Source organism: Erythrolamprus reginae, chromosome 4, assembly GCF_031021105.1.
Source record: "Erythrolamprus reginae isolate rEryReg1 chromosome 4, rEryReg1.hap1, whole genome shotgun sequence".
In the NCBI taxonomy this organism is placed as follows: domain Eukaryota; kingdom Metazoa; phylum Chordata; class Lepidosauria; order Squamata; family Dipsadidae; genus Erythrolamprus; species Erythrolamprus reginae.
This window is the reverse complement of record NC_091953.1, coordinates 25,945,832-25,959,858: the sequence shown is the minus strand read 5'-3', so window position 1 is coordinate 25,959,858 and position 14,027 is coordinate 25,945,832. Positions and strand designations below refer to the sequence as shown.

Below are 14,027 nucleotides of genomic sequence, written 5' to 3'. Positions count from 1 at the left end.
GCACCTCCCTTATGAAACCAGGTTGCAACGCCTTGGTCTCTTCAGCCTTGAAAGTCGGCGTTTAAGGGGTGACTTGATCGAAGTGTATAAATAATAATAATAATAATAATAATAATAATAATAATAATAATAATAATAATTTATTGGATTTGTATGCCGCCCCTCTCCGCAGACTCGGGGCGGCTAACAACAGTAATAAACACAACATGTACAATCCAATAATAAAAAACAACTAAAAACCCCTATTATAAAACCAAACATACACACAAACATACCATGCATAACTTGTAATGGCCTAGGGGGAAAAGCTATCTCAACTCCCCCATGCCTGGCGGTATAAATGAGTCTTGAGTAGTTTACGAAAGACAGGGAGGGTGGGGGCAGTTCTAATCTCCGGGGGGAGTTGGTTCCAGAGGGCCGGGGCCGCCACATAGAAGGATCTTCCCCTGGGGCCCGCCAAACAACATTGTTTAGTCGACAGGACCCGGAGAAGGCCAACTCTGTGGGACCTTATCGGTCGCTGGTATTCGTGCAGTAGCAGGCGGTTCTGGAGGTAATCCAGTCCAATGCCATGTAGGGCTTTAAAGGTCATGACCAACACTTTGAATTGTGACCGGAAACTGATCGGCAGCCAATGCAAGCCACAGAGTGTTGAAGAAACGTGGGCGAATCTTGGAAGCTCCACGATGTCTCTTGTGGCTGCGTTCTGCACGATCTGAAGTTTCTGAACACTTTTCAGAGGTAGCCCCGGCACTGCAAAAATCATGCAGGGAAAAGAAATGATGGATAGAGAAAAATTATTTTCTCTATCACACAATACTAGGACCAGGGGGCACTCCCTAAAGCTCATAGATAAAAAAGTGAGGACAAATAAAGGGAAATATTTCTTCACCTAGAGGGTCGTTGGTTTATGGAATTCACTTCCAGAAGAGGTCATGAAAAAGGGGGCAACAAGCCCCTGGATAGCTTCAAGGCAGGATTAGACAGATTCATGGATGCCAAGTGTATCGGTGGTTATTGAAACGGATGTCTATGTTGTTTGAGGCAGGTAGGATTCCCTTCGGTACCATTTGTTGGGGGGTCAAGGGTAAGGGAGGGTTTTTCCTTCTCCTTCTGCTCAAGATCTCCATATACAATTGGTGGGCCACTGTGTGACACAGAATGCTGGACTCGATGGGCTTTGGCCTGATTCAGCATGGCTCTTCTTATGTTCTTATGTCATCAAAATCGCTCTTTGCATGCGCAGAGTCTGCACACTCCCATTCCCGAACCGGTAACAAAGGTAAGTGAAACCCGCTACTGGCCCCTGGCCTGTTCGTTGCCCAGGGATTGGGAACCCCTGCTTTGGAATCTGTAAAGCACAATAACAGCAGCGTAAAATATAAGCGGCAAACAGCAAGCAGCAAAAGTACCAGAGGTAACAATTTATATAAATTGTACCAAAAGACCCTCTTGAAGTAGCATCATTATAACTTAGCTTCTAAAAGTTAGCAATAAAAGTAAAATGTAGCTAGTTGCTACATTTTATTTATTTATTTATTTATTGGATTTGTATGCCACCCCTCTCCGGAGACTCGGGGCGGCTAACAGCAACAATAAAGCAGTGTACAATAGTAGTCTGATGTTAGAAACAATTAAAAACCCATTAATATAAAAAAACCCAAACATACATACATACATACCATGCATAGAATTGTAAAGGCCTAGGGGGAAGAGGGTCTCAATTCCCCCATGCCTGACAGCAGAGGTGGGTTTTAAGCAGCTTACGAAAGGCAAGGAGGGTGGGGGCAATTCTAATCTTTGGGGGGAGTTGGTTCCAGAGGGCCGGGGCCGCCACAGAGAAGGCTCTTCCCCTGGAAAACAGAGCTGAATCTTCCAATTCCTGTCCCAAGTTGGCAGAAGAGGCCCATAACAGATACAGTGATACCTCGTCTTACAAACCCCTTGTCATACAAACATTTCGAGATACAAACTCGGGGTTTAAGATTTTTTTGCCTCTTCTTCCAAACTATTTTCACCTTACAAACCCACTGGGATGCCCCGCCTCCGGACTTCTGTTGCCAGCGAAGCGATCATTTTTGCGCTACTGGGATTCCCCTGAAGCTCCCCTCCATGGGAACCACCACCTCCGGATTTCCGTGTTTTTGTGATGCTGCAGGGGAATCCCAGCAGTGCAAAAACAAGTGCTTCGGTGGCAACGGAAGTCCGGAGGTGGGGTTTCCCAGTGAGGGGAGCCTCAGCGAAATCGCAGCATCACAAAAACACGGAAGTCTGGAGGTGGGGTTTCCCATGGAGGGGAGCCTCAGGGGAATCCCAGCAGCGCAAAAACGGGCCCTTCGGCTGTCAAAAGGGGTGAGTTTTGGGCTTGCACGTATTAATCGCTTTTCCTTTGATTCCTATGGGAAACATTGTTTTGTCTTACAAACTTTTCACCTTACAAACCTCGTCCTGGAACCAATTAAGTTTGTAAGACGAGGTATCACTGTATTTGGCTATCTGTTGTCTATTATTTTCTTGTCTCTTAATCATTTTCTATAACTGGGGAGATTTCATTCTCTTAGTTTGTCAGCTTGGGGAATTGATAACTTTCCCTTTTCTTTGTCTAATGTCTCCACAATGCTTTTGAATAAGATAATGTTGTTGTTGTTGTTATTATTATTATTATTATTATTATTATTATTATTATTATTATTATTAATTAGATTTGTATACCGCCCCTCTCCGAAGACTTGGGGCAGCTCACAGCATACAATATAAAACAGTGAGTACAAAGACAAATCCAATTAATTAAAAACTACATAACCCAAAACCTCTAATATATTAAAAACCAATCAAATCGCAGCCATACATCACATTTATTGGCCAGGGGGGTCTAGATCTAATTGCCTCAAGCTTGGCAACATAAGTGAGTCTTAAGATTCTTACGGGAGGCGAGGAGGGTGGGGGCAGTGCAAATCTCTGATTCCAGAGGGTCGGGGCCCCCACAGAGAAGGCTCTTCCCCTTGGCCCCACCAAGCGACAGTGTCTGGTTGATGGGACCTGGAGAAGACTGACTCTGTGGGACCCAACCGATCGCTGGGATTCATACGGCAGAAGGCAGTCCCACAAGTAATCTGACCCAATGCCATGTAGGGCTTTGTAGGTCATTACCAACACTTATAACTAATTTAATACATTTCATGACTTTTGTCCATTTTCTACCATGCTGTGCCGCCCCTAAACCATGACTGGTGCTATATGCAACTGAGGGAAACAACCCAACTGTGCAATGTTGAATTTAAAATCTGTATGTAATGAATTCCTTACAATTGCAATTATTTGTCACAGTATAAATTGATTCGCTATTTGGGGTAATTATGTTAAAGACTCTTGACTTTCGTGCCTCTTGTTTTGTAGTGAGAATACCATCAATGCTCCTTTTCATACCCATTCCAGTGATTCGAGCCATGTTGTCCAAAATAGTTCTTCCTAATGAACAAGGTGAGCGGGGGCTGCTAAAGAATTAATTGTAAGTGTCGAAGGAATTCCGCGAAGCTCCTTGGATCTGTCAGTTTGTATTTTCTCCCTGAAGCAACAGCTGTATATTGTATCATCTTAATTATTTCTGGCACTCTTTCTTTCTTTCTTTCTTTCTTTCTTTCTTTTTTCCTTCCTTCCTTCCTTCCATTCTTCCTTCCTTCTTTCTTTCTTTCCTTCCTTCCTTCCTTCCTTTCTTCCTTCCGTCCTTCTTTCCTTCTTTCTTTCTTTCTTTTTTTCTTCCTTCCTTCCATTCTTCCTTCCTTCCTTCCATTCTTCCTTCCTTCCTTCCATCCTTCTTTCTTTCCTTCCTTCCTTCTGTCCTTCTTTCTTTCTTTCTTTCTTTCTTTCTTTCTTTCCTTCCTTCCTTCCATCCCTCTTTCCTTCTTGCTTTCTTTCTTTTTTTCTTCCTTCCTTCCTTCTTTCCTTCCTTCCTTCCTCCTGTCCTTCCTTTTTTCCTTCCTTCTTTCCTTCCTTCCTTCCTTCCATCCTTCTTTCTTTCTTTCCTTCCTTCCTTCTGTCCTTCTTTCTTTCTTTCTTTCTTTCCTTCCATCCTTCTTTCTTTCTTTTTTCCTTCCTTCCTTCTTTCTTTCCTTCCTTCCTTCGTTCTGTCCTTCCTTCCTTCGTTCTGTCCTTCCTTCTTTCTTTCTTTCTTTCCTTCCTTCCTTCCTTCCTTCCTTCCTTCCTTCCTTCCTTCCTTCCTTCCTTCCTTCCTTCCTTCCTTCCTTCCTTCCTTCCTTTCTCTGCCCACTCCCGAAGGACTCAGGGTGGCTAATAGCAATAAAATAACAAAAACAATATAAACAATTAAACCACAATAATAGCAATAGTATAAAACCCTATTAAAATCTCACTAATGTAATCACACCATGTGTCAGCGTTCCAAATAGCACCTGAGAAATAAATCAAGTCCTAGTCCAGTTCTCTCAGTCAGAGCTCGGTTTATTAACAGAACCATGTTGGCTACGCCATTGTCATTCCGATGCTGAATAGTTCCCAGAATCCCACCTAGGTTAAGGTTCATCTTACATCCCCCACACCCACAAGTTCATCATGAGAGTCAGTCGGTGTGCAGGGGCTTATCAACTTCCTCTTCTCTTCAGTTGAGGCAGAACAAACGGTGACCTTGGCTTGGAGAAAGGAATCTTTGGTTGTGTCTAATAACTTTCCCCTCTGACTACTCACTACCCCTCCCATCCGCCCTTGTGTTGTGTCAGGCCGAACTCTCTAACTGTACATGAAGGCTTCGGCATGACACCATGTCATACATCCAATCATATCTTATTTAGGCCGGAATTAAAAAGCGTAGAAATCACCCACATCCCCCACTCCTGCCAGCAAAGCCAGGTTTTCAGGGCTTTCTGCAAAGCCAATAGGGTGGGGGACAGTATGGACCTCGGGGGTAGTTGCTTCCAGAGAGCCGGCGCCACCACAGAGAAGACCCTCTCCCACAGTCCCGCCAATTGACACTGCTTAGCCAATGGGACCCGGAGAAGGCCGACCTTGTGGGCTGTAATTGGTTGGTGGGAGCCATGCGGCAGGAGACAGTCCTGTAAATTTGGTGAATGGAGGCAGAGGCACAATTTTTTCCCCTTGTTTTCCTCCCCCAAAACTAAGTTGCATCTTAAACTCTGAAAAATGCTGTATCTGGTCTGATTGTTTGGGTCTAACTTGTGTGGTTCAGACATTTGCCTGACTCTCAGAGAAATTTATTTATTTATTTATTTATTTATTTATTTATTTACTTACTTACTTACTTACTTACTTACTTACTTACTTACTTACTTACTTACTTACTTACTTACTGGATTTGTATGCCGCCCGGCTAACAACAGTCATAAAACAATGTACAATAATAATCCAATAAATACTAAAAATGATTTAAAAACCCATTAATATAAAAAGCCAAACATACATACAAACATACCATACATGAAATTGTAAAGGCCCAGGGGGAAAGAGCATCTCAATTCCCCCATGCCTGGCGGCAGAGGTGGGTTTTAAGTAGCTTACGAAAGGCAAGGAGGGTGGGGGCTATTCTAATCTCTGGGGGGAGTTGGTTCCAGAGGGCCGGGGCTGCCACAGAGAAGGCTCTTCCCCTGGGTCCCGCCAAGCGGCATTGTTTAGCCTTGGATTGCATGTGCAGACCGTTAAATCAATCAGTCATTTCATTCTGTCGTTATCTTTATATTGATAGCAATGTAGTTATACACACAAACACACACATCTGGATTGCTGTAATAAAGTTTTTCTTTTTTGACAGGAGCCTTATTTGCTTGCATTGCCTGCTTAGAGGTTCTGACTGGGACCATTTCAATTACTGTCTTTAATACCATCTATGCAATGACTGTGGCTTGGTTCCCGGGCTTCAGTTTTCTCTTCTCAGCTGGCTTCTGCATAATTCCACTGAGTTTAATGAGGTAAGCAGGGATCATTCATTTTTTTAAGTTTGGAATCTGTTTTGTAATTTCCCAGAAATGTTATCTTCATACAAAAGGGATATTAGTTTTTGTTCTGCCAGTGTGTTTCAACCGCCCGTAATTACAGGGTAATTAATCCAGGAAGACACACACTACACGATAAAAGGAAAACCCAAAAGTTTTTATAAACAGAAAAACAGAAACAGCTCCCTTTTTAAATGTCAAAGGGATTTTCTGGTACATACAAGGCACAGGTTAAATGCAGTCCAATTGCTCACCCAATAACTGGGAAATTGAGTCCAATTCTAAAGTCCAGAGAGTCCACACACAATCTTGAACCACAATCTTGACGAAACAATGAATCAGATAAACTGCCATGAGGCTAAAACACCAGGTTGCACTTTTATCTGTAGCACTAATTACAGCAGCCCCACCCAACCACAGGTGGCCTCATTTTCTCTTGTAATAATCCTTCAGTTGTTGTCTCCTATGCATCACATCCTATACGTGGATGTGTCATTAATTCTTGTTCAGAATCCAAGGATGATACAGATGATTGATCTCCTTCTGGGCTGTCTGCCAAGCTCCCCTCTTCCCTGTCACTCATGCTTCCTTGGTCAGAGGAGGCTTCGTCGGCAGATTCCATCGGGAGCAAAACAGGCCTGCGGCATGTGGATGTTTCCCCCACATCCACCTGCACATTCCTTGGGGCAGGAGCTGGGCCAGAGCTAACCACAACAATTTTTTATTTCCAATTTTCACCATTCATAGAGAGTCGTATTTTTCAGTTTATCCTACAAAATGACAGAAAATATCTTATTTTATTTTGATTTGATTTGATTTTGTTTATATTGTGATCTTATCCTTTATTATTTTAATGGTTTTTTTAAGCTGTAAGCCACCCAGGATCGCTTTGAAAGGAGATGAGCTACAAATAAATTAAACAGATTAAATTAAAATGCTATTCTGGGGCTGTTGTTTTCTATGATACCCCTGTCCATTTATTCTGTACCAATCTAAATGCCCACATTTCTCAGTCAGAAAAGATCTATGGGAGGACAAGAAGAAATGAAAAATGTAAACAGAACTAAAATAATAGAACAATGAAATAAACGCAATGAGAATATTTCAAATTTGCTGTTGATTCTGAACATTTGAAGTATGCACATCTTTGAATCTGATTTTCAATTGGCCTGGAGCACAGTGGAGCACAGGAAACTTAAGACAAACATCTACTCATGTAATAATAGGGTTAGGGTTAGGTAAATTGAAATTATCATTTAACCTGTTTAGTATTTTATCAGGACAAAATAATCTTGAAAATGGCTTGTTCAAAGAAGGTGGGAAAGGATATAGTATTACAGGCATATTATTTTAGGGGTTTCCCCAAATATGTATTTATTTTACACTTTGAAACTACCCAATAACTAAAGATCTTACAGCAGTTTATAATAAAATATACTAAAATACAATTTAAAGCAAAACATACACCACAAATATAAAATAACTATAAGCTAAAATTTTCAAAATCGACTGTTGTCTATTTGGGACCAACCTACCACCACCCTGCAATATTAATTTGTCCTGATGAAAGCATATTAACGTGTCTGAAATGCTCCAAAAAAATTAGGGCCACCTTTAGTTGCAATCTAAAAATGGCACAAGGAAAATATTTGCTTCGTAAATTAACTTCAAAAAAAAAAAGATTGTGTGTTTTTCTGTTGCAAAAGAGAATTCTAGACTTTTTGCATTACAATTTATGACAATTTTATGGCTTGTGTTTCTTTTCAATGGAGTTACTATGTCTTATCTCCTCCCCCCCCCCAGTTGGTTTATGTATGTTACTCGGCATGAAGAGGACTATGCACAACTCGTCAATGAAGAGAGCTGTCCTGGCCAGAGTGACAGCGGCTGAGCAAAGAATACACCTAGCAGTTACTGCTGTCAAGTTCTATAATGGCTTTATCTCTAGGAGGTGTAGCCAGACCTTCAATGCTTTCAATGGTGCTGTTTTGAGAATTCCACAATACAGTAGTACCTCTAGATACGAGCTGCTCCACATGCGAGTATTCCAAGTTATGAGCCACGACGGGAGCGAAATTTCTGTTCGACACCCGAGCTCAAATTCGGGATACGAGCCGAGCTTCCACTAGGTGGCACAAGAATCCTTGCTTCTGGTTATCTCAGCAGGGAAAAACAAAGGCTAAAGGCATTCGTTCGAGATACAAGTTGATCGACATACGAGCTCGGTTCTGGAATGAATTAAACTCGTATCTAGAGGTACTACTGTAATTGATTGGCTCAAGATTGCTTTTATCTAGGATTGCTATAGGGTGCCATGCAAGGGATGGAAAGTAAATTTAAACGTGGGGTTTTCCTGTCTTAGATTTTTTTTTCTCATTGCTGCCCTGTCACACATTACCCTTTGATCCAAACTAGATCAAGACATAGTTTAACTAAAAAAAGAATACTTGCTTCGTCAGATCACAGATTATAAAATTCTTATGATAAACAGGTTTAGAATATTGATTAGATTATATGTGTTTTTTAAACCCCTCCAGTAATCTCTGTCCTGAATTCAAAATTCTCAAGATTTATTTATTTAGGTCAGTAAGGTTAATCTTTCACCATCACCCTATGAAGTAAGTATCTCTTCTTTTTTGTCTCCGTTAGGGTTTTTTAATCCCTATTGTATTCATTGGCTCCTCTTTTAACAAATGCGTAGACTTAGAAAAGGTGAAGTCCCAGTGGCTAGACAATGTTGGTTGGCGGGGCCGTGTGGAAGGGACTTCTTTGTGGCGGCCCCAGCCCTCTGGAACCAACTGCCCCCGAAAGCCCGTACTGCCCCTACCCTACTGGCCTTGCAGAAAACCATTAAAACTTGGCTCTGCCGGCAGGCTTGATACTACCTAGATCCGGACGAAGGTATGAATTATTTTTTATTTTTTTAATGGAGTTTTAAAAATGTTGTTATATTGTTTTTATATGTTGTACGCTGCCCAGAGTCCAGAAGGAGTTGGGCGGCCTATAAATTGAATTAAGTAGTTAGTAAGAGATGGGCTGAAACTGGGGAAAACTAAAGTCTGCTTTCAGCCATAAAACAGCCAGATCTAGGCCAAAAACCATCCGAACTTCCTTCAGTGGTTGCTATGGAGAAAACAAGGAAGGCCACAGTAGATATTGACTTAAAGTCTAACAATGGAATGCAATAACAGTAAAGTTCAGTTATTCATGTTACTTACAGGAATTGAAAAGCAAAGTGAAGGAGTGGTGAGAAAATCATAACCCTCCATTCTCTCAACCCGTTTAGTTTTGTAAACAGGGCATGTAGAACACGGGTGTCAAACTCTCGTCATCACGGTGGCGTCACGTGACGTTTCAGGACATTTTTCTCTTTCACAGTGGCGGGATGGACGTGGCCTGCGCGTGATGCGTTTGGCCCGCAGGCTGCCAGTTTTGACACTTCTGGTGTAGAAGACACAGCAAAAACCACACATTTGCACTCTAGGATGGAAAAAAGGGTCAGCCAATAGGCGAACGTAGCTTTCTAGTAGGATACAAGAACCTGTAAACTGGAAATTTCCTTCAGAAAATAGAAAGCATATTTTTATTGAGAAAAAAAAACAGAGTTACAAGTTCTGGCAGTGTAAGGATTTTATGAAGTGTAAGGATTTTATAAACAAATGAATTGAATTGAAAATGAATGAGTGAGTGAGTGAGTGAGTGAGTGAATGAATGAGTGAGTTAGTGAATGAGTGAATGAATGAGTGAGTGAATGAGTGAATGAATGAGTGAGTGAGTGAATGAGTGAGTGAGTGAGTGAGTGAATGCATGAATGAATGAATGAATGAATGAATGAATGAACGAATGACGCATGCCCTGATCCAACAGGACTCTTTAATGAATTTCTCTTATCTAGTTGAGAAATCCTTGCCTGGATACTTGCCTCTATCTCAAATTTTTCTTAGCAAATTTTTCTGAACATAAAATTGTAGCAATATTATAAAGACTTGAAATCCAAAGGCTCACATTAATAGTTTGTATCCACTGTATAGATCAGTGATGGTGAACCTATGGCATGGGTGCCACAGGTAGCACGCGGAGTCATATTTGCTGGTACGTGAGCCATTGCCCTAGCTCAACTCCAAGGTTCATGTGTGTGCTGGCCAGCTGATTTTTGGCTCACACAGAGGCTCTGGGAAGGGGTTTTTGGCTTCCAGAGAGCCTCCGGGGGGGATGGAGGAAGGCATTTTTACCCTCCCCTGGCTCCAGGAAAGTCTTTGGAGCCTGGGGAGGGCAAAAAATGAGCCTACTGGGCCCACCAGAAGTTGGGAAACAGGCCATTTTCGGCCTCTAGAGGGCCTCCAGGGGGTGAGGGAAGCTGTTTTTGCCCTCCCCAGGCATTGAATTATGGGTGTGGCAACTCGCGCATGTGCACGCACACGCTTCTTCGACACCCGAGGAGAAAAAGGTTCGCCATCACTGGTATAGATGCATTTTGAACAGAGAGATAGGGGAATGAGGGGATTTTTCCAGGCATGTACAACAGTCAACAAATTTATGTGCTGTGGTTAAACAAAGTGGCGTTACTATTTTTTGTAGGAATCATTCCCTTTAATAGGTGAAAGAGTAAACTCAACCAAAAACCTCTCTTATTCCACATGGTCTCTGAAAAGCCTCTGCCTCTTGATTTTATGCAACGAAGTACAGTAGATTATTCTCTACTTTGTGTTCTGTCTGGGTTCCCCCAGACCTCAACACCAACTGGAAAAAACAGCCAGACACTCTGGTAAAAGCAAAAGTACTTTATAGCTGGAAAAAAGAAACACAGAGGAAAACCTGTTCTTCCCAACAGACAGGCTATAATACTTTACAGCAGAGTCCTGATGTCCAGACAATACAGCAAGCTTCTTGCTGGCACACCCACCCCAAGGTTTCAGTAGTCAAAGGCACAAACCAGGATTCCAAGACGCCAAAGTTCACAGCCAGGTCCCAAGACTCTCAAAGATAAAACTCCACAAGCCAGGAAGGGTGGGTCTGCCTTTTAGCCTTTCCAAAGAGCACCACACCCAAACCCAGCTGTTGCCTCTTTAATGCTGAAAGTACCTAGCCAATTGGTCCCTTCGCTGTGTAGCTCTTCTCTGTCGCAGATCAATTATGGCTTGTGCATTTTCCTCTAAGGAATCCAGGCTGCTTGCTGGGGAGAGCTCCCTCTGGGGGGACTCTGGCTGTCCTCCCTCTTCTTCAGCCTGGGATTCCTCCTCCTCGTCTGCCTGCACCTCCTGTTCCTCATCCTCTCCCTCTGAGCTGGAAACCGACAGAAGATCAGCCGTTCCCTGAGAGGCCTCAGATGGAACCACAACACTTTGGAAGGCTGAGTCAACCTTGAGCTGGAGTTGCGCAGTGGCTAGGGTGTAGCACTGCAGGCTACTACTAGCTGTAGTTTAGCAGTTCAGATCTCACCACCTGCTCAAGGTTGACTCAGCCTTCCATCCTTCTGCGGTGGGTCAAATGAGGACCCAGATTGTTGGGAGCAATATGCTGATTCTGCAAACATCTTAGAGAGGGCTGTAAAAGCATTGTGAAGTGACATATAAGTCTAAATGCTAATGCTAATAGAGCCAGTTTGGTCTCACGCCTAAGATACCAGACTAGAAACCATTTGACCGTGGGTTCTGTACCCACTTTAGGCATGAAAGCCAACTGGGTCAGTCACTCACTCTCAGCCCAGCCCACCTTACAGGGTTGTGGCTTTGGGGGAAATAAAAGAAGAGTATTAGGTATGTTCATCTTGTGCTATTTATAAAAATAATAAGAGGTATATAAATACAGTGGTACCTCGAGTTAAGAACTTAATTCATTCCACGACCAGGTTCTTAAGTAGAAACGTTCTTAAGAAGAAGCCATTTTTCCCATAGGAATCAATGTAAAAGCAAATAATGCATGCAAACCCATTAGGAAAGAAATAAAAGCTCGGAATTTGAGTAGGAGGAGGAGGAGGAAGAAGAGGAAGAGGAGGAGAGTCGCTGCTGAAGGAAGAAAGTGAGGGGAATAAAAAAAATCCAAAACTTAAAAAAGGCTTAAAAAAAAAAAGAGGGACTCTGAGGCGGCGAGGAGGAGCACGTGCCTCCAATACACCCAGAACGAGGCTGCCTCCCATACACTGGCTGCTGCTGCTGCTACCTCTTCCTTCCCATGCTGAAGGGCTTCCCTCTCCTCTCTCTCTCTCGCTTTGTAGCTGGCGCCTTTCCTTCGCTGTGGTGACTCCTCGGCTGCCCAGAGCGAAGGGAGTGTTTCTTTTCTCTGGGCACTGGCAGAGGTTTATTCCTTCTCCAAGCGCCCAGAGAATGTTTGCTCTGGGCTTTGTTTGCCCAGCGCTTTGTTTGCTCTGGGCTGCCAAAGCCTCCTTAAGGATCACCGAAAGGCTCCTCTGGCAGCCCAGAAAAGCCCAAGATGGCCGTGATTAATGGGGGAATGGCAGGAAACTGGCCAGGCCTTCGTGCCGCTGTCAAATTTCCTGGGAAGTTTTTCTGGGCTCGGCTTCTTAAGTAGAAAATGGTTGAACACCCAGTTCTTATCTAGAAAAGTTCTTAAGTAGAGGTACCACTGTATTAGAATATTAACAGATTCTTATTTACTTATTCTTTTAAAAAATTTAAATATTAAATAAGAATATGTATTGTTTTCTTTTTTAAATTTTTAAATTAAAACTCAATAATTATTTTTAAAAAAAAGAATATTAACAGAAAAATATGTTACAACTTCCTGATGTTTGCCACCATCTGTTAAATCCTTTATAATGTAATGTGCTCACTGCCCTAAGGTATTAAAGCATACAGCTTTAGACATGCTAGTCACATGACCTATCAAATCACATGTGCCAGAAAGGCAATCTGCAGAATTTGTTGTTTGCTTTGAAATGCACTATGCAATTTGACATAAGAAGTCAGGTTTTTAATGGTGTTTTTATTTTGCCCGGGGACTGGCAAGTAGCCGGGACATGCACCAGTGGTTTTAGGAGAATTTTACTATGAATAATGAAAGTGACATGCACAGGATCCACAGTGCTTGTACTTCAATGTGTAACTGCCTGCAGAGCAGGCTATTTATTATGCTTTCAAGCTGCTGTTGAAGGCAATGTTTAAATTGAGGTGAAATGACCATTTGATAATGTAATGGCTCCATTGAATACTGTGGTTTCTGGGTAATTCTATGCAGGGTTGTACTTTGCAACCTTTAGTGGGTTGTGGCTTTTGTATTTTTGTAAGGACACACTGTTTTATTGTTGTTAATAAAGACTAAAAACTATGATGAGAGAAGCAGTCTTGTCTTCTGTTGCCCGCCATTGCAATTATGCATATTTTATCTCAGGTGTTTTTAATATAATTCTTAATTTTTCCATCTGGTTCTGAAACCTTTTGCATTTTTATGCTTCTGCAATTAAACCAAAGATATGCATCTAATTGATCCACAGTTACTGTTATAAATTGCCATGTAACTATAAAATGCTTGTCTTCCAAGAAGCTGCAAGCGCATAAGTCATTGTACTTGTTCAGTGCCACTGTGAGACATGCACCTATTTCTACGTTTCTAAGTAGTATTAACTATTTAGATATTAAAGGAAAATACTACTAGATGAGGGGTCAAAGCAATGGAAACTGCAGTTTAATGTTTCCAAATGTAAAATAATGCACTTGGGGGGAAAGGAATCCTCAATCTGAGTATTGTATTAGCAGTTCTGTGTTAGCAAAAACTTCAGAAGAAAAGGATTTAGGGGTAGTGATTTCTGACAGTCTCAAAATGGGTGAACAGTGCAGTCAGGCAGTAGGGAAAGCAAGTAGGATGCTTGGCTGCATAGCTAGAGTTATAACAAGCAGGAAGAGGGAGATTATGATCCCTCTATATAGAGCGCTGGTGAGACCACATTTGGAATACTGTGTTCAGTTCTGGAGACCTCACCTACAAAAAGATATTGACAAAATTGAACGGGTCCAATGACGGGCTACAAAAATGGTGGAAGGTCTTAAGCATAAAACTTATCAGGAAAGACTGAATGAACTCAATCTGTATAGTCTGGAGGACAGAAGGAAA

At 42.1% G+C, this 14,027-nt stretch overlaps 1 protein-coding gene across 1 annotated transcript in view; it reads left to right on the top strand.

Annotated features, from left to right (window-relative positions):
* SLC46A3 (solute carrier family 46 member 3) overlaps nt 1-13,244 on the top strand; it is a 29,796-nt gene extending 16,552 nt beyond the window's left edge. The window contains exons 4-6 of the mRNA XM_070749846.1: nt 3,397-3,480; nt 5,780-5,936; nt 7,764-13,244. Coding sequence (XP_070605947.1) covers nt 3,397-3,480; nt 5,780-5,936; nt 7,764-7,851 — 329 coding nt within the window. The 3' untranslated portion in view covers nt 7,852-13,244. The remainder of the gene's footprint in view (nt 1-3,396; nt 3,481-5,779; nt 5,937-7,763) is intronic.
* Nucleotides 13,245-14,027: the final 783 nt, after the last annotated feature.